At 42.9% G+C, this 21,500-nt stretch overlaps 1 protein-coding gene across 1 annotated transcript in view; it reads right to left on the reverse strand.

The window, feature by feature from the left end:
• BTBD16 (BTB domain containing 16) overlaps positions 1 to 21,262 on the reverse strand; it is a 57,041-nt gene extending 35,779 nt beyond the window's left edge. The window contains exons 1-7 of the mRNA XM_070752559.1: positions 21,156 to 21,262; positions 18,592 to 18,658; positions 15,030 to 15,189; positions 8,193 to 8,313; positions 6,577 to 6,653; positions 6,337 to 6,480; positions 5,704 to 5,829 (exon numbers count right to left, since the gene is read on the reverse strand). Of these exons, the coding sequence (XP_070608660.1) occupies positions 5,704 to 5,829; positions 6,337 to 6,480; positions 6,577 to 6,653; positions 8,193 to 8,313; positions 15,030 to 15,189; positions 18,592 to 18,658; positions 21,156 to 21,262 (802 nt within the window). The remainder of the gene's footprint in view (positions 1 to 5,703; positions 5,830 to 6,336; positions 6,481 to 6,576; positions 6,654 to 8,192; positions 8,314 to 15,029; positions 15,190 to 18,591; positions 18,659 to 21,155) is intronic.
• Positions 21,263 to 21,500: the final 238 nt, after the last annotated feature.

Below are 21,500 nucleotides of genomic sequence, written 5' to 3' on the forward strand. Positions count from 1 at the left end.
TAAAAAGGGAGTCAGATGTGTTGCTCTCTGTTGTTGGTTGTGACCATTATTATTATTATTATTATTATTATTATTATTATTATTATTATTTAGATTTGTATGCCGCCCCTCTCTGAGGACTCGGAGCCAGGGCCGCCGATAGACGGGTATTACTGGGAGCGGCGTACCGGGCCCGGGGAAATTGAATAATGGGGGGGGGCCCGGGGCTTCTCCTGCTGAGCCCAGTCCTCTCCCGGTGGCTTTCGGCTCCTCCCGCCGAGGAGCTGCAAGGCTGGCCTCGGAGCCCCGCGCAGCCAGCGTTCCCTCGTGCCCGGCGGGCTCCCCTTTCCTAAACCCCCACCAGCCCCCTCCTTCCCTTCCCGCCCTGCCCTCCTTCCCCGAGGCGTCCCTTGCCCATCATCCCCTGCCGGACAATGGGGCAGCGGGACTGCTAGATGGGCAGCTCTTCCGGCGAGGCTGGGCAAGGCGCGCCCTTTTCAGCTCTCGGCCTCCGCCCGCGCAGAAAGCATCCTTCCTTGCATCCAGCACCGGCCATGGGGTCTTCCGCCGCCACCTTCCACAAGGCCCCCCGAGGAGCTGCGTGGGTCTCCAGCCTTCTCCTGGTGAGTCACCGCGGCAAGGATGCGGGCGAGGGAGAAAGGGAAGAACCCGGTGCCTCGGGCGCTTCCCTCTTGCGGTAGAGGGGTAGGTGGTTTGTGGGGAGCGGGGGAGGGAATGAGCCGGCATAGTCAAAATCACAACTTCTTTCGTTTCTTTTTCTTTCTTTCTCTATTTCTCTCTTGCTCTTTCATTCTTTTTTCTTTATCTTGCTTTCTTTCTTTCTCTTGCTTTCTCTTCTTCCTTCCCTCTTTCCATTTCTTTCATTCCCCCTCTCTTTTTATTTCTCTTTCATTCTCTTTCTTTCCTCTTTCTTTCTTTCGTTTCTTTCTCTTTCTTTCTCTCTTTCTCTCTTGCTCTTTCATTCTTTTTTTCTTTCTCTTTCTTTCTTTCTTCCTCTTTCTTTCTCTCCTTCCTTCCCTCCTTCCATTTCTTTCATTCCCCCTCTCTCTTTTTATTTCTCTTTCATTCTCTTTCTTTCTTTCTCTTTCTTTCTCTTTTTCTTTCTCTCTTTTACCTTCCCTTCCTCTATTTCTTCTTTTCTTTCTCCTTCTTACCTTCTTCCCTCCCTCCCTTCCTTCAGTCCTTCCTCTCTTACTCTCCCCTTTCATAAGTTTCCTTGCTTCCTTCCGCTGTTCCTGTCCCTTCCCCCTTTCTTTCTTTCCTTCCTTCCCTCCCTCCATTTCTTGCTTTCCTTCTCCTTCCTCCCTTCTTTCCTCCCTCACTCCCTTCTTTCACTCCTTCCTCTCTTACTCTCCCCTTTCACACCTTTCCTTGCTTCCTTTGCACCCTTCCTCTGTTCCTGTCCCTTCCCTCTTTCCTTCCTTCCTTCCCACTCTCCGTCCATTCATTCACCCATTCCTCTCTTGATCGCCCCTTTTACCATTCCTTCCTTCCTTCCTTCCTTCCTTCCTTCCTTCCTTCCTTCCTTCCTTCCTTCCTTCATAGCTCGCCCTCGCCTTTCTTCCCTTCCTTCCAGATGGGAGTGCCCCCTCAAGACACCCGCCTGACTGCTGGTACCCTGCTTTTTCTCTCCCCTCGTCCTTTCCAGCTCTTCTCCGGTGGCTGCCGGGTGTGGGATCCCCCTCCCCTCTCCCCTCTCTAGAAAGCACATGGTTTTGTCAACAAGAAGGGAGAAGTGCCAAGGAGCCGTAAATAAGCCTCGCTCCACCTGACCGATGCCAGGATCTTTCTTTCCCTTGTCAATCCCGCTTCTTTCTTTCTCCTGGACGAGTCCACACAATCGGCTTAACCCAGTTCCTGAAATAGCCTATGGCAGTGCTTCCCAACCTTGACAACTTGAAGATATCTGGACTTCAACTCCCAGAATTCCCCAGTCAGCATTCGCTGGCTGGGGAATTCTGGGAGTTAAAGTCCAGATATCTTCAAGTTGCCAAGGTTGGGAAACACTGGCCTATGGGACCGCCTCGCTTGGCGTGAAGCAGGAAATGATCCCCGGGGGATGGAGTGGCTTGGCGACTTAAAATAGTTTTAAAATGGCGGGGGGGGGGAAGACACTTAGGCTGTATGGGGCCCCAAAATTCCTGATGGTGGCCCTGCTCGGAGCAGCTCACAACAAGAAAAAAAACAGTACAAATCCAATATTTAAAAAAACAGTCAGGGCTGCCACAGAGAAGGCTCTTCCCCTGGGTCCTGCCAGACGACATTGTTTTGTTGACGGGACCCGGAGAAGGCCAACTCTGTGGGACCTAACTGGTTAGTTCTACTAATACTTGCTATTGCTCTATTGCTCTTGGTAATGCTAATTCCCTGATCTCACTCTATGCTAAGTATTTGCTATGTGCGAAATATTGCTATGTGCGAAATATTGCTGTATGCTAAATATTGGTCTATGTATTATAGTTATGGTATTGTATGGAACTGTGTGAGAATATTATTGGCTAGTTGCTGTATAGAACTGTATATTCTGATATCTGGTTTATATATGATTGCTTAACCTGGATATGTACTGTATGTAGGTGACTGTTTACTGATTAATCTATTGTATATATTGTAAATAATATTTATACTCTTACTGATTAGTTTGTTTCTAAGTTTAGGATTCTAACATTTGTTATAAGCCCAGTGTGGAATTTATTATTTTATTTATTTTATTATTTGGATTTGTATGCCGCCCCTCTCCGAAAACTCGGGGCGGCTCACAACAAGTGAAAAGACAATCCAATACATAATCCAATTTAATTAAAATATTATAAATTTAAGAAAAACCCCTATACTAACATACACACACACAAGCATACCATATATAAATTCAACGTGCCCAGGGGAAGATGTTTAGTTTCCCCATGCCTGACGGCAAAGGTGGGTTTTGAGGAGTTTACGGAAGGCAGGAAGAGTAGGGGCAGTTCTGATCTCCGGGGGGAGTTGGTTCCAGAGAGTCGGTGCCGCCACAGAGAAGGCTCTCCCCCTGGGGCCCGCCAACCGACATTGTTTAGTTGACGGGACCCGGAGGAGGCCCACTCTGTGGGACCTAATCGGTCGCTGGGATTCGTGCGACAGAAGGCGGTCTCGGAGATATTCTGGTCCAGTGCCATGAAGGGCTTTAAAGGTCATAACCAACACTTTGAATTGTGACCGGAAACTGATCGGCAGCCAATGCAGACTGCGGAGTGATGGTGAAACATGGGCATACCTGGGTAGGCCCATGACTGCTCTCGCAGCTGCATTCTGCACGATCTGAAGTTTCCGAACACTTTTCAAAGGTAGCCCCATGTAGAGAGCATTACAGTAGTCGAACCTCGAGGTGATGAGGGCATGAGTGACTGTGAGCAATGAGTCCCGGTCCAGATAGGGCCGCAACTGGTGCACCAGGCGGACCTGGGCAAACGCCCCCCTCGCCACAGCTGAAAGATGGTTCTCTAATGTGAGCTGTGGATCGAGGAGGACGCCCAAGTTGCGGACCCTCTCTGAGGGGGTCAGTAATTCCCCCCCCCAGGGTAATGGACGGACAGATGGGATTGTCCTTGGGAGGCAAAACCCACAGCCACTCCGTCTTATCCGGGTTGAGCTTGAGTCTGTTGACACCCATCCAGGCCCAAACAGCCTCCAGGCACCGGCACATCACTTCCACCGCTTCGTTGACTGGGCATGGGGTGGAGATGTAAAGCTGGGTATCATCGGCATATTGATGATACCTCACCCCATGTCCTTGGATGATCTCACCCAGCGGTTTCATGTAGATGTTAAATAGCAAGGGGGAGAGGACCGACCCCTGAGGTACTCCACAAGGGAGAGACCTCGGAGTCGACCTCTGACCCCCCACTAACACCGACTGCGACCGGCCAGAGAGGTAGGAGGAGAACCACTGAAGCACAGTGCCTCCCACCCCCAACCCCTCCAACCGGTGCAGAAGGATACCATGGTCGATGGTATCGAAAGCCGCTGAGAGATCGAGGAGCACCAGGACAGAGGATAAACCCCTGTCCCGGGCCCGCCAGAGATCATCCATCAATGCGACCAAAGCGGTTTCCGTGCTGTAACCGGGCCTGAAGCCCGACTGCTGGGGACCTAGATAATCGGCTTCTTCCAAGGACCGCTGGAGCTGGAGTGCCACCACCTTCTCGACAACCTTCCCCATGAAGGGAAGGTTGGAGACTGGACGATAGTTGTTGAGTACGGCTGGGTCCAGGGAAGGCTTCTTGAGGAGGGGGTGCACAAGCGCTTCTTTATAGAGTGATGGAAAAACTCCCCTCCCCAAGGAAGCGTTGGTAATCTCCTGGGCCCAGCTCCGTGTCACCTCCCTGCTGGCGGAGACCAACCAGGAGGGACACGGATCCAGTAAACAGGTGGCGGAACTCACAGCTCCAATGGCCTTGTCCACTTCATCAGGTGTCACCAGATCAAACTCTTCCCAGACAGGTGGACAAGTACGTGCCCCAGTCACCTCGACTGACTCATTGTCAGTCGACTCTGTTTTACAATTGGAGTCGAGGTCGGCCCGGATCTGAGCGACTTTATCAGCGAAAAACGTGTTAAACTCCTCGGCACTACTCTGCAAGGGCTCCCCAACTCCCCCCTGGTTAAGAAGGGAGCAGGTCACCCTAAACAGAGCGGCCGGGCGGGATTCCGCTGATGCAATCAAGGCGGCATGGTACGCGCATCTTGCCGCCTTGAGCGCCACTTTGTAAGTCTTAATAAAAGCTCTTACAAGTGTTCGATCAGATTCAGACCTGCTCTTCCTCCATCGCTTCTCTAGACGTCTCACACCTTTGTCAGTCACTCATGCATTCTAGATCAACAGCTTCCCCCGCCTTCTGGAGGCCCTCTGGAGGCTGGAAACAGCCTGTTTTCCAACTTCTTGTGGGCCCAGTAGCTCATATTTCACCCTCCCCAGGCTCCAAAGGCTTCCCTGGAGCCTGAGGAGGGTAAAAACACCTTCCTCCATATCCCGGAGGCTCTCTGGAAGCCAAAAGCACCCTCCCAAAGCCTCTATTTGAGCCAAAAATCAGCTGGCAGACACACACATGCACGTTGGAGATGAGCTAGGGCAATGGCTCATGTGCCAGCAGATATGGCTCTGTGTGCCACCTGTGGCACCCGTACCATAGGTTCGCCATCACTGCTCTAGAATAGTGATGGTGAAACTTTTTTCCCGTAGGTGCTGAAAGCACACACGCATAATGCAATGCCCCCACATGCCACACACACCTGGACATATGTATATGACCCCCCAGGCAGCCCAGTAGGCCCATTTTTAGCCCTCCTCGGGCTCCAGAAGCTTCCCTGGAATCTAGGGAGGTCGAAAACAGCTTCCCCGGATGTCCTCGGGAGGCTGAACACCCCCCCCCAAGGCTGAAAATGCCCTTGGCGTGAGCTGAAAATCAGCTAGCCAGCGCATACATATGCTCTGGAGCTGAGCTAGGGCAACAACTTGCATGCCGGTAGATATGACTCAATCTGCCACCTGTGGCACACATTCCATAGGTTCACCATCATGGCTCTAGAAGGTGAAGTGGAGAAGATTTAAAAAGTTACTAATCAGTATAATACAATGAGAGATATAACCTTTTCCCTGATACTGTCCTGTGAAACACTTTAATATCTATGGCAAACAGTCAATTTATAGAGTAAGATAGTTTGCATTACCAAACCGAGTGACATCTGGATCAGTAATCTTCAATGCAATATTGACTTTTGGCATTTTTTCCTTCTGTTGGCAGAATCCATCATGCTTATAACCAGTTAGTACATTGCGTTTATAACAACGAGTTTCTGCATTGGAAACATTGGAAACACAGTAAGTACGACAGTTTAAAAAGGCAGCATGCATGGCCTATTCAAAGTAACAGTGAACAGAGAAAAATGTCTAAATCATTTATTTTTCATAAATATATTTTGCCCACTGATATACTAACAGATTGATATTCCATGATAGTTTGTTATTAATATATTAATTAATATTAATTTATTAATTGTTATTTTCAAAGAACTAAACACTTTTTAAAGATTTTTTAATCTTAGAACATCTTGATCACTCATATAGAAGAGGGAGAAATGTAAGAATACTATAGCCAAATACTAACTCTAATTTTACTCTCTAATTCCAGCTAGAAAATATGACTATAGATTTTTGACTTAGACTTAGTAAATATCCATGAAATTTTCTGACCGTAAACCATTGTGAATCTAGTAAAATAGAAGATGCCATATATTAAGACCCCAGTGTCTTAAACATTTCTATAGACATATAAAAATATTTTTAAAAACATCTACCAATACCTTTTTTAGATTTCAGTATGCTTCTTGGGCTTGGGGAATAGATATATTGTGCTGCTTCAGCAAGAAGTTGTGAAAGGACATGGGATTTAAATAAATACATTCGATGAAGTTCCCATTCATAGCCCAAACAGTCCAAAGTTACATCTGTAGAGAGAGATAAAAGCTAGTCAAAAGCCATAGCTAGTTCTCTGGAGATGAAAAATCAGCCATGCAGCTTATGTCTCAGTTCAGACGGTTTACCTGGTTCCATGCCTTCTGTGATCTTCTGTGTATAAGAAAAAAGCATCTGATTGGGAAATCGTTCATAGGAGCATATCCTTAGTGGGGAAAAAATAGGTGTTGAAACCATGATTTTAATGCACTTAATTTAATTAAAAGCCATAATCTATAATGCACTGTAAATACCACATACCACATCTCGGACATCAACACCCTCGAAAATGTTCAAAGATACTTCACCAGAAGAGCCCTTCACTCCTCCACTTGAAACAGAATACCCTACGAAAGCAGACTATCAATCCTTAGTCTTGAAAGCTTAGAACTACGATGCCTAAAACACGATCTAAGTATTGCCCACAAGATCATATGCTGCAACGTTCTACCTGTCAATGACTATTTCAGCTTCAATCGCAACAACACAAGAGCACGCAACAGATTCAAACTTAATATTAACCGCTCCAAACATGACTGTAAAAAATATGACTTCAGCAACCGAGTTGTCGAAGCATGGAACTCATTACCTGACTCAGTAGTGTCAACCCCTAACCCCCAACATTTTTCCCTTAGACTATTCACGATTGATCTCTCCAGGTTCCTTAGAGGTCAGTAAGGGGCGTGCATAAGTGCACCAGTGTGCCTTCCGTCCCCTGTCCAATTGTCTCTCCTTATCTCGTTTATCTTTTCTTCCTTTCAAATTTGTTCACCTAAACTTTTATATCTTTTCTTCTATTCGTTTCTTTAGTTATATTACTACATATCTATTCTCTTCAATGTGTATTATGTATTGGACTAAATAAATAAATAAATAAATTCAATTTCTCAAAACAGAAAAATCAGGATTGCAGTTGTGGGGGTCATGCTGGCATGGAATTTAGAAGATACAGCCACAACACATCTGGAAGACGGGACCTAAGTGAAAAATAGTAATATTTTTGATCTGAACTTAAATTACCTGTGTAATGCAGTAATAATTACCAAGTGTAAAGTTACATATGTAAATCTCTTTGGATATTGAAAAAGTTAGCTATATGAGTAGTAAGATTATAGGAGAGTGCAGTAGCAGTTGGTTAAATATTTATCAATATTTGTAACTTAATCTGCATCTAGCATATACTATATACCATATTTTTCAGACTACAAGATGCAACGGAGTATAAGATGCACCAAGATTTCAAAGAGCTAAACAAGAAAAAAAAGGGTTTTGTCCTCCCCAGCACCCAGGAGCATTCTGCAGGCATCCCAAACCCTCGGTGTATCTCGTTTTTGCAAAAAATGGGCCTGTTTTTGGTAAAAATGGGACAGACGGGGTGGAGTTTCAAGATGCCCCAAAATTGGCTTTATTCGGTGTATAAGACGCCATGTTGAAAAACACTGACATTTGAAATTTTCCCAACTTTCTTCTGCCCATGTTTCAAATCCCCAAATATCTATTTAGAAGAGCAGAAGTTAGGAAATGTTCAGCAATATCTTTATAAGTAGGAAGTATATTGTTAGTACTAAGCATAATAGAACCATAATGTTTGGTTGCTTGCATGTGGTATATAACCTTCTTCAGCATTTCTAAGCCATAAAATTAATATTTTCCATATTGAAGTGTTTGGTGTAGTGTTATACTAAGAACTACATCTGGTTCTTACCTGGATTTGGATCTCACTTGGGCCTGCATTCCTGAAAAAGATGGGTCACTAGATTCATCAAGAAGTTCTGCACTTGTTCTCCAGGCCCCAAATTCTTTCTCCAGAGGCACAGGGCTATCTACTGGACATTTGGAAAAAAATGCAAGGAAACATGCCAGTAACTATAAGGTAGCAGGGGTATTTACTTTGTATGCCATTAATTCAACCGTATGATATGAAAGCGCGAAGTACTTGTGTTTCTTCAACATTATACCATTCTCTTTGCTAGCAAGGACTCCTTAAGTTTGCCTACAGATAGATAGGCTGAATGCCTGTAAATAGGGTGGCTTAGGACCTCCCCCACAGCCCAGGAGGCAGAGTGCTAGCCTGGCGCGCTGCCAAAAGCCGAACTTCCGGGTTTCCCCGGAAGCCGGACGTCAGGAAGAATGGCAGCGTCTCCCAGCTCTGGGGGGCAATTTCTACAACATAAAAAGGGACTGGGGTTCAAACACATGGTTGTGTTTACTATCTTGACTTCTTGTACCACCTCACTGCAATAGCCAGAATTGGATATTTTATTTATTTATTTATTGGATTTGTATGCCGCCCCTCTCCATAGACTCGGGGCGGCTAACAACAATAATAAAAACCAGCATGTAAATCTAATACTACAACAACTAAAAACCCCTTATAGTCATACCTCGTCTTACGAACCTAATTGGTTCCAAGGGGAGGTTCGTAAGACGAAAGGTTCGTAAGATGAAACATTGTTTCCCATAGGAAACAATGTAAAGTCAATTAATCCGTGCAACCCCCCCAAACCCCCCCCGCAAAAAAAACGCTGCCACCCGGCTGTCACCTTTTAAAACAGCCTGGGGGCTTCTCAGCACCCCCCCCAACCCCGAACCCGGAAGTTCGGCAAAAGTTCAGGGTTCAGGGGGGTGCTGAACTTTTGCCGAACTTCCGGGTTCGGGGTTCGGGGGGGTGCTTGGAAGCCCCCCAGCCCGGCTGTCACCTTTTAAAACAGCCGGGCGGCTTCCCAGGAGCCTTCCGAAGCTGAACGCCAAACCCGAACTTCCGCGTTCGGCGTTCGGAGGCTCCTGGAAAGCCGCGCGGCTGTTTTAAAAAGTGACCGCCACGCTGGGAGACTTCCCAGCAACCCCCCGAACCCCGAACCCAGAAGTTCGGCAAAAGTTCGGGGTTCGGGGGGGTGCTGGGAAGCCCCCCAGCCCGGCTGTCACCTTTTAAAACAGCCGCGCAGCTTTCCAGAAGCTTTCCGAAGCCGAACGCCAAACCCGAACTTCCGCATTCGGAGGCTCCTGGAAAGCCGCGCGGCTGTTTTAAAAGGTGACCGCCGCGCTGGGGGGCTCCCCAGCAACCTCCCAAACCCTGAACTTTTGCCAAACTTCCGGGTTTGGGGGGTTGCTGGGAAGCCCCCCAGCATGGCGGTCACCTTTTAAAACAGCCGCACGGCTTTCCAGGAGCCTCCGAACGCCGAACGCGGAAGTTCGGGTTTGGCGTTCGGCTTCGAGAGGCTGCTGGAAAGCCACGCAGCTGTTTTAAAAGGTCGCAGCCGCGCTGGGGGGCTTCCCAGCAGCCTCCCGAACCGAACCCGGGGTTCAGAAAAATTTTGCCTCTTCTTACGAACTTTTTTCGAGTTACGAACCGGTGTTCGGAGGCTGCTGGGAAGCCCCGCCGCCCGGCTGTCACCTTTTAAAACAGCCGGGGGGCTTCCCAGCAGGCTCCCGAACGCCGGTTCGTAACTCGAAAAAAGTTCGTAAGAAGAGGCAAAATTTTTCTGAACCCCGGGTTCGTATCACGAGTTGTTCGTAAGACGAGGGGTTTGTATCTTGAGGTACCACTGTATTTTAAAACAAATCATACCTACAAACATACCATGCATAAATTGTAAAGGCCTAGGGGGAAAGACTTTCTCAGTTCCCCCATGCCTGATGGCAGAGGTGGGTTTTAAGGAGCTTACGAAATGCGAGGAGGGTGGGGGCAGTTCTAATCTCCGGGGGGAGTTGGTTCCAGAAGGCCGGGGCTGCCACAGAGAAGGCTCTTTCCCTGGGCCCCGCCAAACGACATTGTTTAGTTGACGGGACCCAGAGAAGGCCCACTCTGTGGGACCTAACTGGTCGCAGGGATTCGTGCAGCAAAAGGCGATCCCTGCGATAATCTGGTCCGGTGCCATGGAGGGCTTTATAGGTCATAACCAACACTTTGAATTGTGACCGGAAAGTGATCAGGAACCAATGCAGACTGTTGAGTGTTGGTGTTATATGGGCATTTTTGGGAAAGCCCATGATTGCTCTCGCAGCTGCATTCTGCACGATCTGAAGTTTCCGAACACTTTTCAAAGGTAGCCCCATGTAGAGAGCATTACAGTAGTCGAACCTCGAGGTGATGAGGGCATGAGTGACTGTGAGCAGTGACTCCCGGTCCAAATAGGGCCGCATATAATAGTCAAAGTGTGGTTTGATCCCTGCAAAGTACAAAGCCGCGCGGCTGTTTTAAAAGGTGAGCCGCCCCGAGTCTTCGGAGAGGGGCGGCATACAAGTCCAAATAATAAATAAATTAGCTCTCATTTTCTTGAAATAATGCTTCTATTGCTGCATTCTGTGGTTCCATTGGCCTGGTGCACGTATGTTTAGTTATCCAGTGTAAGACCCCAAAATTCTTCACTCATGCATTACATGAGATTTCCTTAATCCTGTACTGTTATTTCTTGCCTTTGTTTTCCTTAGCTGAAGCACCCATTCTTATGATGAAATTAGAGACAAATCATGGCAGGATGCAAAGATGTCTGTCTGCCTTCACTGTGTTTATTGCTTATATAGAGTTTTCCAAGCAGCCAACGGTAGAAGAGTGCAACAGAATTTTCACGGATGAATTTCCCCCATGCTATATCCCACCCCCCACCTTCTCAATGAGCATCCTATTGCTGCAACCTAGATGACATCATGTACCAGCCAGAACAAAGTACCTTAGGTCATTCTCGGCATGTGAACTGGGTGATCTCATGTAGGCATGAGGGGCCTGCTTAAGGGAGGCAGTATCCTACTCACACCCTCCACAGGGCCTCATCCCTACACTTATCTACTTTAACTCTGTTGGTTATGACCTATAAAGCCCTTCATGGCACCGGACCAGAATATCTCCGGGACCGCCTTCTGCCGCACGAATCCCAGCGACCGGTTAGGTCCCACAGAGTTGGCCTTCTCCGAGTCCCGTCGACTAAACAATGTCATTTGGCGGGACCCAGGAGAAGAGCCTTCTCTGTGGCGGCCCCGACCCTCTGGAACCAGCTCCCCACAGATATCACAGTTGCTCCCACCCTCCTTGCCTTTCGCAAGCTCCTTAAAACCCACCTCTGTTGTCAGGCATGGGGGAATTGAATTTTTTTTTCTCCCTTCCCCCTAGGCTTATAGAATTTATACATGGTATGCTTGTTGGTATGATTGGTCTCTTAAATTGGGGTTTTTTAAATTACTTTTTAATATTAGATTTGTTACATTGTTTTTTAATTGTTGTTAGCCGCCCCGAGTCTTCGGAGAGGGGCGTCATACAAATCTAAATAAACTAAACTAACTAAACTAATATTGTTGTGAGTTGTTACAAATTGGGTGGCCTTGTAAACGTAGATAAAGTTTTCCTTTAAGGTGTTAACCAACTCCCCTAGCTTGACAATTTCCCATACATTTGGTTCCATTCGCCAAAGGCGATCCAATGCTCTTGAATAACACAAGGCAGAAGATGAGCCCCAGGGAACATCACTCAACACACAACTATTTTATAAGAAGCCATTGGGTGAACTTGTTCAACCAGCTGTGAATCAACTGAATCACTCAAGTCCATTTTATTCATGTTTTCACAAGACTATCACCTGGCTTTTTACTGAGATTGGGTTATGCTATGTATGTGCATAGCATTCCTTTGGTTTTTCTAATTAGTAACTCTGTCATAGGAGGATGCCTGATAATGTGGGCATTCCTTTCCCTGTGACCAGGTGTCCCCAAACTTGGCAACTTTAAGACTTGTGGACTTTAACTCCACAAGTCTTAAAGTTGAAAAGTTTGAAGACCTCTGTCATACGCAGGCTTCGACAGTCTGTTTTGATAATTATTTGCCCAGCACAGAAGTTAAATGGCCTGTGGTTTCTAGATTCTCCTTTCTGGACTGAAGTTGATCTTTTATAGATTTGTGACAATTCATTGGCATTTTCCACTAAATTTTTACAGGTAGTCCTCCCTTTACAATCATTCATTTAATGACAGCTCTGAGTTAAAACAATGTTTGAAAACATGATTTATAACCAGTTTTCACAAAGATGACCATTGCAGCATCCCCAAAGTCATGCGGTCAAACTTTGGAACTTTTATTATTTTTTATTTTATTTTATTTTATTTTATTTTATTATTATTTTATTTTATTTTATTTTATTTTATTTTATTTTATTTTATTTTATTTTATTTTATTTTATTTTATTTTATTTTATTTTATTTTATTTTATTTTATTTTATTTTATTTTATTTTATTTTATTTTATTTTATTTTATTTTATTTTATTTTATTTTATTTTATTTATTTTATTTTATTTTATTTTATTTTATTTTATTTTATTTTATTTTATTTTATTTTATTTTATTTTATTTTATTTTATTTTATTTTATTTTATTTTATTTTATTTTATTTTATTTTATTTTATTTTATTTTATTTTATTTTATTTTATTTTATTTTATTTTATTTTATTTTATTTTATTTTATTTTATTTTATTTTATTTTATTTTATTTTATTTTATTTTATTATTTTATTTTATTTTATTTTATTATTTTATTTTATTATTTTATTTTATTTTATTTTATTATTTTATTTTATTTTATTTTATTTTATTTTATTTTATTTTATTTTATTTTATTTTATTTTATTTTATTTTATTTTATTTTATTTTATTTTATTTTATTTTATTTTATTTTATTTTATTTTATTTTATTTTATTTTATTTTATTTTATTTTATTTTATTTTATTTTATTTTATTTTATTTTATTTTATTTTATTTTATTTTATTTTATTTTATTTTATTTTATTTTATTTTATTTTATTTTATTTTATTTTATTTTATTTTATTTTATTTTATTTTATTTTATTTTATTTTATTTTATTTTATTTTATTTTATTTTATTTCATTTCATTTCATTTCATTTCATTTCATTTCATTTCATTTTATTTTATTTTATTTTATTTATTTTATTTTATTTTATTTTATTTTATTTTATTATTTTATTATTATTTGTCAACAGGTGCAAGGAAACAAGACACATGAAAAAAAATGGCACAAATGAAGAAGCAAAACATAGCTATAAACACATAAAATGAGTACATACAAATGAGTACAGTAGGGCAGGGATTGTAGACACACTGGTGTGCTTATGCATGCCCCCCTCAGGACCTCTTAAGAAATGTGTAAAGTCCACAGTAGATAGTTCAGGGTAAAAGGGGGGTTAGAGAAACTAACAACAGGATCAGGTAAAATGTTCCAGATATTTACTTCTCTATTGCAGAAGTCGTATTTTCTTCAAACAAGATCAGAATGGATTACATTTAGTTTGTATCTATTGATAGCCCTAATGCTGTAATGGCAAACCTATGGCATACGTGCTACAGGTGGCATGCAGAGCAATATCAGAGGGCATGCGAGGTGTTGCGCTGTGTCAGGTTGAGTGCACTGGCCAGCTGATTTTCGGCCTTCTTTTTGGCTGTTTTCACTCTCCCTAGGCTTCAGGGAGGTTTCTGAAGCCTGAAGATGGCAAAAAATGGCCCAACAGCCCAAGCGGAAGTTCATTTCCAAACTTCTGTTTGGGCTGTTGGGCTATTTTTCGCCACCCTCAGGCTTCCGGAGGCTTCCCTGAAGCCTGGGAATGGCAAAAAATGGTCCAACGGATCAAGCAGACTTTCATTGGCTGTTTCTCGCCATCCCCAGGCTTCAGGAGTCCATTGTGAGGCCTGTATGCATGCTTAAGGGGCAGCGGGTGTGGGTGTTCAGGCATGAGGGGGTTGTGTTCATGCTCTGACACACCCTTTTCACACACAAACCAAAAAAAGTTTGCCATCACTGCCCTAGTGTTATTGCAGTTGAAATTAAAGTAGTTGTTTGCAATTAGGATGTTAAGGTAGATAATCTTGTGTTCTAAGCTTAGGTCAGAATGTAGAGGGCTATAAAGGTTAAAAGTAGTGATGGGCGAACCCAATGGTGTTTGGGTTCGGCAAGTTCGGATGAACTTTAGGCAAAATTTGGCTGAACCTGAACCGAACCCGAACCTGAACAGGGAATCCCACTAAGAGATTCCGGGGGCGGAGCTTTGATGTCACATATACCGGCAGGTTGCTAAGGACGCCAAATTCGGCGAGTTCGGTTCGCCCATCACTAATTAAAAGGTTCAATGGTTTTCAAGGTTATTTGGTTGGTAAGTTACTTGCCGTATCCAAGGTCATGTGATTATAATAAAAATGATAATTATCATTTGTGACCTTTCCAGACAGTTTTCAACAAAGTCAAAGGGGGAAGCGAGATTTGTTAACAAAACCACATTTGGTTTAACACTGTATTTACTAATTTATCATGGCAAAAAGATGGTAAAACAAGGCATGGCTCATTGATCAAATACCTCACTTAGCAACAAAAATTTTGGGCTCAATTGTAGTCATAACTCCAGGACTACCTGCATATGTTTTACTTCTCTGCTTCACATAGTATATGAACCCGTGCATCATACATTGTTATCAAGTGAAGGATAAAACAAATATATTTCTTATTGTGGAATCTGAACCCAGCCAGCATTTCTAGTTATCCTTTTACCTGTCATTATTGCAATCAAGCTCCTATTGAGGCCTTCTTGTTTCGCTTTATCACTCTGTGATATTCCTAGTAAGTCACAGGATGAACTGAATGGAAATCGCCAGCGATTGGTGGGTCCTGCTTGATTGCGGAAGAAACGTTGATTCATGGATCCTGAAATCTTATACAAAAGCATGTTTAGCCCATTATACCCCTCAGCATTTTATCTGAGGAGATTGCTCTATCAAAATAATTAGGCAATCCAAATGTCAGAGGGAATATGCTTAGGTCCTAGAAGTAAACTAGAGTGCTGCTTCTTGCCTCTGTTTTATTGTTTTATTTAGACAAACTGGTTTTCTGGGTTGGAAACTGTTAAATCCTTGCTGGATGAAGGACTGCACTGTAGTGGTAAGTAACGGTTCTTTATTAACGAGGAGTAACGGTTTACAGAACTGAACAAAAGACAACATGGCCGTGCCTGGCAGCTATATATATGCCAGGCTGCCAGGCTGAGCCAACCAATCACATTATAGTATTTTCCCGCCCAAGGAATATGGGGCGGGTACAAGGTCTAACTGTCCTCTGGACACAACAGAAACAAGTTGCTGAATTTAGGGCCATTCAGATATTTCAGTTTACTTCCCCCACCTTTCATGTTTCAGCCATGAAACATGGAGACAATGTCAGGCAATTGTTTTTCATTGAAGAAAAATTGAAAGTGAATTCTTTTTAATATTGTTAAACAAATCTCTAGGAGACTACCACCATTTCTCAAAGGGAATCTCTGGTGTGTTTTTATGTAAGGTGACTTACATAATAACACATCCTTCCTCTCACTCTAAAGCAAAAGGAAAATGAAATTTGAGCCAAAAAAATCTCAGTGTTAATTTTTGTGAAAAATGAGTGGGTGAAAGGCATTGAGAGGCTAGGCGTAGGCCTTTGTAAAGGTGATTTAGCTGTAAACGCGATGCAGCATTTTCTGAAAATACCAGTTTAGGTGATATCGCTAGGTTTTCCCTATTTTCCACCAGGATAGAAATAAATCATCTGAGGAATGAGGCTATAACAGAGTTGAATTCCTTGCAGTTCACATCAGTTCTATAGCAAATAGCTGGTGATGTCATAGAACCAGTTCTGTCGGTGTGGTCTGTGTGAATTTTTGGCACTGCACATGTGCGCGCAGCTGCAAAACTTGGGAGGAATCAAATCAACAGCAAGGTAAGTAAGAACCCACCTCTGGGTTCCTCTTCTCACAACAAAATACCTTACTCTGCCAGACTTGAAATTCTTGGATTAGACAACTTACAACTCTGTCGTCTCCATTCCAACTTAATTATAGTTCATAAAATCATATATCAAAATGTCCTACCTGTTAACCACTACTTCACCTTAGACCGCAACAACACAGGAGCACAAAATCGATTTAAACTAAATGTCAACAGCTCCAAACGTGACTGTAAAAAATACGACTTCAGCAACAGAGTAATCAACGCCTGGAATGCACTACCTGACTCTGTGGTTTCTACTCCTAACCCCAAAACCTTTAACTTTAGACTATCTACAATTGACCTCTCCCCCTTTCTAAGAGGTCTGTAAGGGGTGTGCATAAGTGCATCATTGTGCCTACCGTCCCTATCCTATTGTCTTCTTTTGTTACTTTTTATCATTATCTAATGTTTTATTTGTACAAATTACCATCCTATAATTGTTTGACTAACTAACTAACTAACTAACTAACTAACTAACTAACTAACTAACTAACTAACTAACTAAATAAATAAATAAATAAATAAATAAATAAATAACAATTGTTAGAAGGTAGGTTGGCAATGCAACACAAGCATTCCAATGAATACTTAAATTTCAAATGAGAAATCTATAGATAGGAAATTTATGGCAGTAACACCTTTAACTATTTTCTTGAACTTCTTTAGCCAGAGGGCAAAAGGATTGCCTTTTTTGTAAAATCATGGCAGTTTCCATCTGTTTATTGTTATTTCTTTTGTCAGTATGAAATGTAACACTTGCAGGATTGTCTAGGAAGTTCGTTTCAAACACATGCTGGTTTCTCCCTTACGTTGTTTGAGCTTTGGCTGGTATAATGTGCATTCCAGTTCTTAAGAAAGCCAATTATAAAATATTACTAACCTATGCAGCTGTGTGTGGGACATTAACAAAAAAAGTTCATCTAGAAGAGAAATAAACAGGCAGCAACAAAGTACAACTTGATGGAAGGCGAGATAAGAAAAATTGTTCCATATATCATGCTAGCCATAATATGATTAATTTTTGGCTGAACATATTGTCTGAACCCAGCAACTGGGATTTATTAAAGTCAATATAGTTAAGCAACCATGGCTTAGTATTATGTTATTAATGTGGCCACTAATCTCAGTGACAAGAAGCCGGTGAAGAAATATAAACACACACACAAAAACTAAAGTTACAAGTGAAACAAACAGGATTTCGTGAAAATCTCATCCTGAATGCAGGGGCGCGTTCCAGTTACATTTTGCTATCAGTGCGCATCTGAACATGCACACACATCCCATTGCATGATTTCACTTCTGCACATGCTCAGGACGACATTAAAAACCAAAGCACAGTTGAGGAGCTTTTCGGCTGTGCTTTGGATGAAGAATAAAGGTCGGCATAAACACAACGGTGGGCGGGAGGGCTCTTTTTGACACAGAGAAGCTATCTAAACCTGGAAAAAATTGCCAAAAATTATATCATCACTCGGCTCCTACAGTGTACAGCAGTGTTTCCCAACCTTGGCAACATGAAGAGATCTGGACTTCAACTCCTAGAATGCTGGCTGGGGAATTCTGGGAGTTGAAGTCTAGATCTCTTCAAGTGGCCAAGGTTGGGAAACACTGGTGTAGATCACTGGACCAGACCTGTAGGAACCCATATTGTCCTAATGTAAAGCAAAAGCTTTGTAAGGTTGATGGAATGTAGTTTGAAATGCAGGGGAATCTATCAACCAAGGAACTGAGAACCAGGAGCAAAAAGATGGTGTAATAAAATAGGATAGCAGAATTCTACTTCCAATAGAGTAGTTAACTGAGGCACATACACTTGCAGCTTAACTTTTGCTAGTAAATCTTGTACGTACATAGGAATAATGTAGTAGAACCTTTAGTTCTACTGTGATAAGGCTTTTAATATCTGAACCAAGAAATCTAGATAACCTCTGGATGGTATTGTATACACCAGTGTTTCCCAACCTTGGCAACTTGAAGATATCTGGACTTCAACTCCCAGAATTCCCCAGCCATTATTTGCTGGCTGGGGAATTCTGGGAGTTGAAGTCCAAATATCTTCAAGTTGCCAAGGTTGGGAAACACTGGTATACACAATTGCACTGTGGCCTACACACCTCCACTAGCTCTAGTGGAATAATCTCAGGTAAGTAAGGGGTCATGACTGTTTCTAGCAGTCCAGGTAAGGCAATCGGAAGAAATGAGTAATTGAAGTTTAGGAGATTATAACGTCAATAACTTGATTTGAAACAGGTATTCCATAACAGTCAAGTGTCTCATTTTCTTTGGATAGCATTGCAACCAGAAATTACGCTTACCTTTGCTATTTCTTTTTCAGATGGTGAAAGTCCTCCCACAGATACAAAGGGAGCTGTTACCAGATACCTAAAGGTTAAAAAGGTATAATCAATACCAAACCAAGGAAAGCTGCACAGGTAAAACTGTGCTCCCCTACAATTCTTTTTATATATATAAAATACAGTATCCAATGCAAAAACAAGTGCTCTTTTAATATCTTACCTGAAACCTGGGACAGAAAACAATATGTTGAAAACAAATGCCCGACCGGCGGCTTAAACCGCCAGCTGAAATTGCCCCTGGAGCAGGGGGACACTGCTGGCGGCTTCACGGAGCCCCGAACTTCCAGTTTCCGGCGAAACTGGACGGTCGGCTTTTGGCGGTGTGCCAGGAAGGCGCGCTGCATTCTGGGGTCAAGGGGAGGTCCAGATGGCCCTATTTAAGGGCGATCCGAGCTGGACCTCCTCCTTGCCGCCTGCCCCTTGTGAAGCGAACACCTGCCCGCACTCCGCTGTCAACAGTGTGTCCTTAGGAGGTTGCTTCGGGGTCTTTAGAGGCGGCCGTTTTTCGCCTATTCCACACTGACAGTACGGATGGATTGGTTAGGGGGTGCGGCGCACATAGATTTCAGAATAGGCCTCCCTTTGGTCACTGGGGTTTGGCAGGTTAGGGGCGGAAATGGGCAATTAGAAGCGACTGCGCATGCTCCTTTGGGCATCCTTTTAAAGGGTGATGGACCGCCTCTCTCCAGGAACTAGAGGTTGGAACAACGTCGGGGATTGGAGAGAGGATGTCCATGGAAATCACCGGATCCAATTTCCCTTGGGGATTGGAGGGTGAGCTCCTCCCACACGACTAAGGGGCATGGCTTGGATCCAGGTGAAGGTGGCTACCTCCACATGGTTCAGCAAGGAGTTGTGCCCAATGTTGCCAAGGAAGTTTCTGGCAGGAATTTCCGCCCCGTTAGTTTTGGCCTGTGCAGGTCCTTAGTTATGTTGAATTTAAATATTTAAATTTACGTATTTAAAGTTACATTATTTAAATTTATGTTAATTTAATAAAATGACCCTTTATCCCTTTATCCACAATATGTCTCAGCGTCTTTACTCCGCTTCCGGGGCAATATGTTGTAAGGAGTTGATCCAGTCATGACGGTCAACTTGACACTTATCATGAGACCTCTTTGCCTTATTCATTCTCTTCAGGTGCTTTGCCTTTTTGTGGTATACAAAAGCCTCCCAAAAATCTCATTTCCCTCCAAAGCTTGATACCAAATTATAATTTTAACATGTAGTGAATAATCATATTGACTGTACTTAATTGTTAAACAGTAATTTAGTTCATTCAATAGCAATTGCATTTGAATGACAATAAATGCAGTTTAAGTCCTGCTCTCCTTTAGTCTGGGGAGCACAAGTCTCAAACAGGAAGTGTGGCCTCAGTCTTAAAAAGGAAAAGCTCTGTGACAGTGTTCCCAAGGCCGGCTGAGGAATTCTGGCAGTTGAAATGCACATATCTTAAAGTTGCTGGGGCTCTACAGAGGTGGGACACTATGGCTCCTTTATCAGGGGCAAAATGCTTCTGGTTTGCTCATGCCTGTCAATCATTGGAAAGCCAGTTGCGAAGGGGGTGTGAGGCTCTGCTCACCTTCCTGGACACCGCCATTTGGGTTCTCTTACCCTCTGTGTATGCGCTAAGTGTTCTGTGCATGCGCAGAGGGTAAAAGAACCCAAATGGTGGTGTCCAGGTGATTGGGCAGAGACTCATGCTCCCTTTGCGACCGACTCTCCAATGAACGACATTCATGAGCAAACCAGAAAGATTTCACCCCTGCTCTTTATGACCTGTGGACTTCAACTCCAAGCATGGTTGGTTCAGGGATTCCTGGAGTTGAAGTCCACAAGTTATAAAAGGGCCTTAGTTCCCCACCCTGCTTTAAAACATAATCCTATGAAATGCCTGGAATCTTGTATCACAGCCTGTCCCAACTTGGTTCTCTTCAGTATGCTGGGTTTCATTCCCCATCATCCTTAGTCACACTATCTAAAACTAACAGGGTTTACAACTCTGGAACGGTATTAAGTTGGAGAAGGTGGATCTGCTAACAGACGTGATAGAAGCAAATACAGGTAGTCCTTGTCTTATAACAGCTTGCTTAGTGACCGTTTGAAGGTAAAACTACACTGAAAAAAATTGATTTATGACCACTTTTTCACACTGATGACTGTTGCCACATCCCCATGATTAGGGGATTTACATTCAGATGCTTGATAACTGACTCATAATTGTGACTATTGCAGTGTCCTGGCGTCATGTGATCCCTTTTCCAACCTTCTGACATATAAAGTCAATGGGGAAACCAGATTTACTTAACAACTATGTTACTAAGTTAACAACTGGGGGATTCACTTAACACGTGGCAAGGAAAGTTGTAAAATGGGACAAAACTCACTTAACATTTCTCACTTAGCAACCTAAATTTTGGGCTCAGCTGGGGTGGTATGCTGGGGACTACCTGTACTGTACCAAGAAGTAATCCCCTTTGCCATCAAAATTATATTTGGACGTATCAGCTTCTACTTACTGACATGATGTTGTATCTGAAGTCAGTGTTTCAGGAACCAAGGAAGAGAGATGAGGCAAGTCTACATGATTCTTTCTTTTCCCACAAAAATGCTTGTAGTGAGCCATTTGGCAAGAAGTTAAAAAACGCTACACGTCTACTGTTAATACTCAAGCGGAATAATTAAGAGCTGCTGAAGAAAAACTCTCCGGCACCTTCCAATTTTCTTTTCAGCAACCTCCTTCAAAAGATAAAGATGTCCAGCATCAATATAATCAATGAATGAGAGAGTCCGCATAGGTAAAAGCCAGTATTGTGACATCTTACATCACTGTGGCATCACAATACAGCTCCAGGAGTTCTTTC

This window comes from Erythrolamprus reginae, chromosome 5 (genome assembly GCF_031021105.1).
Source record: "Erythrolamprus reginae isolate rEryReg1 chromosome 5, rEryReg1.hap1, whole genome shotgun sequence".
NCBI classification, from domain to species: domain Eukaryota; kingdom Metazoa; phylum Chordata; class Lepidosauria; order Squamata; family Dipsadidae; genus Erythrolamprus; species Erythrolamprus reginae.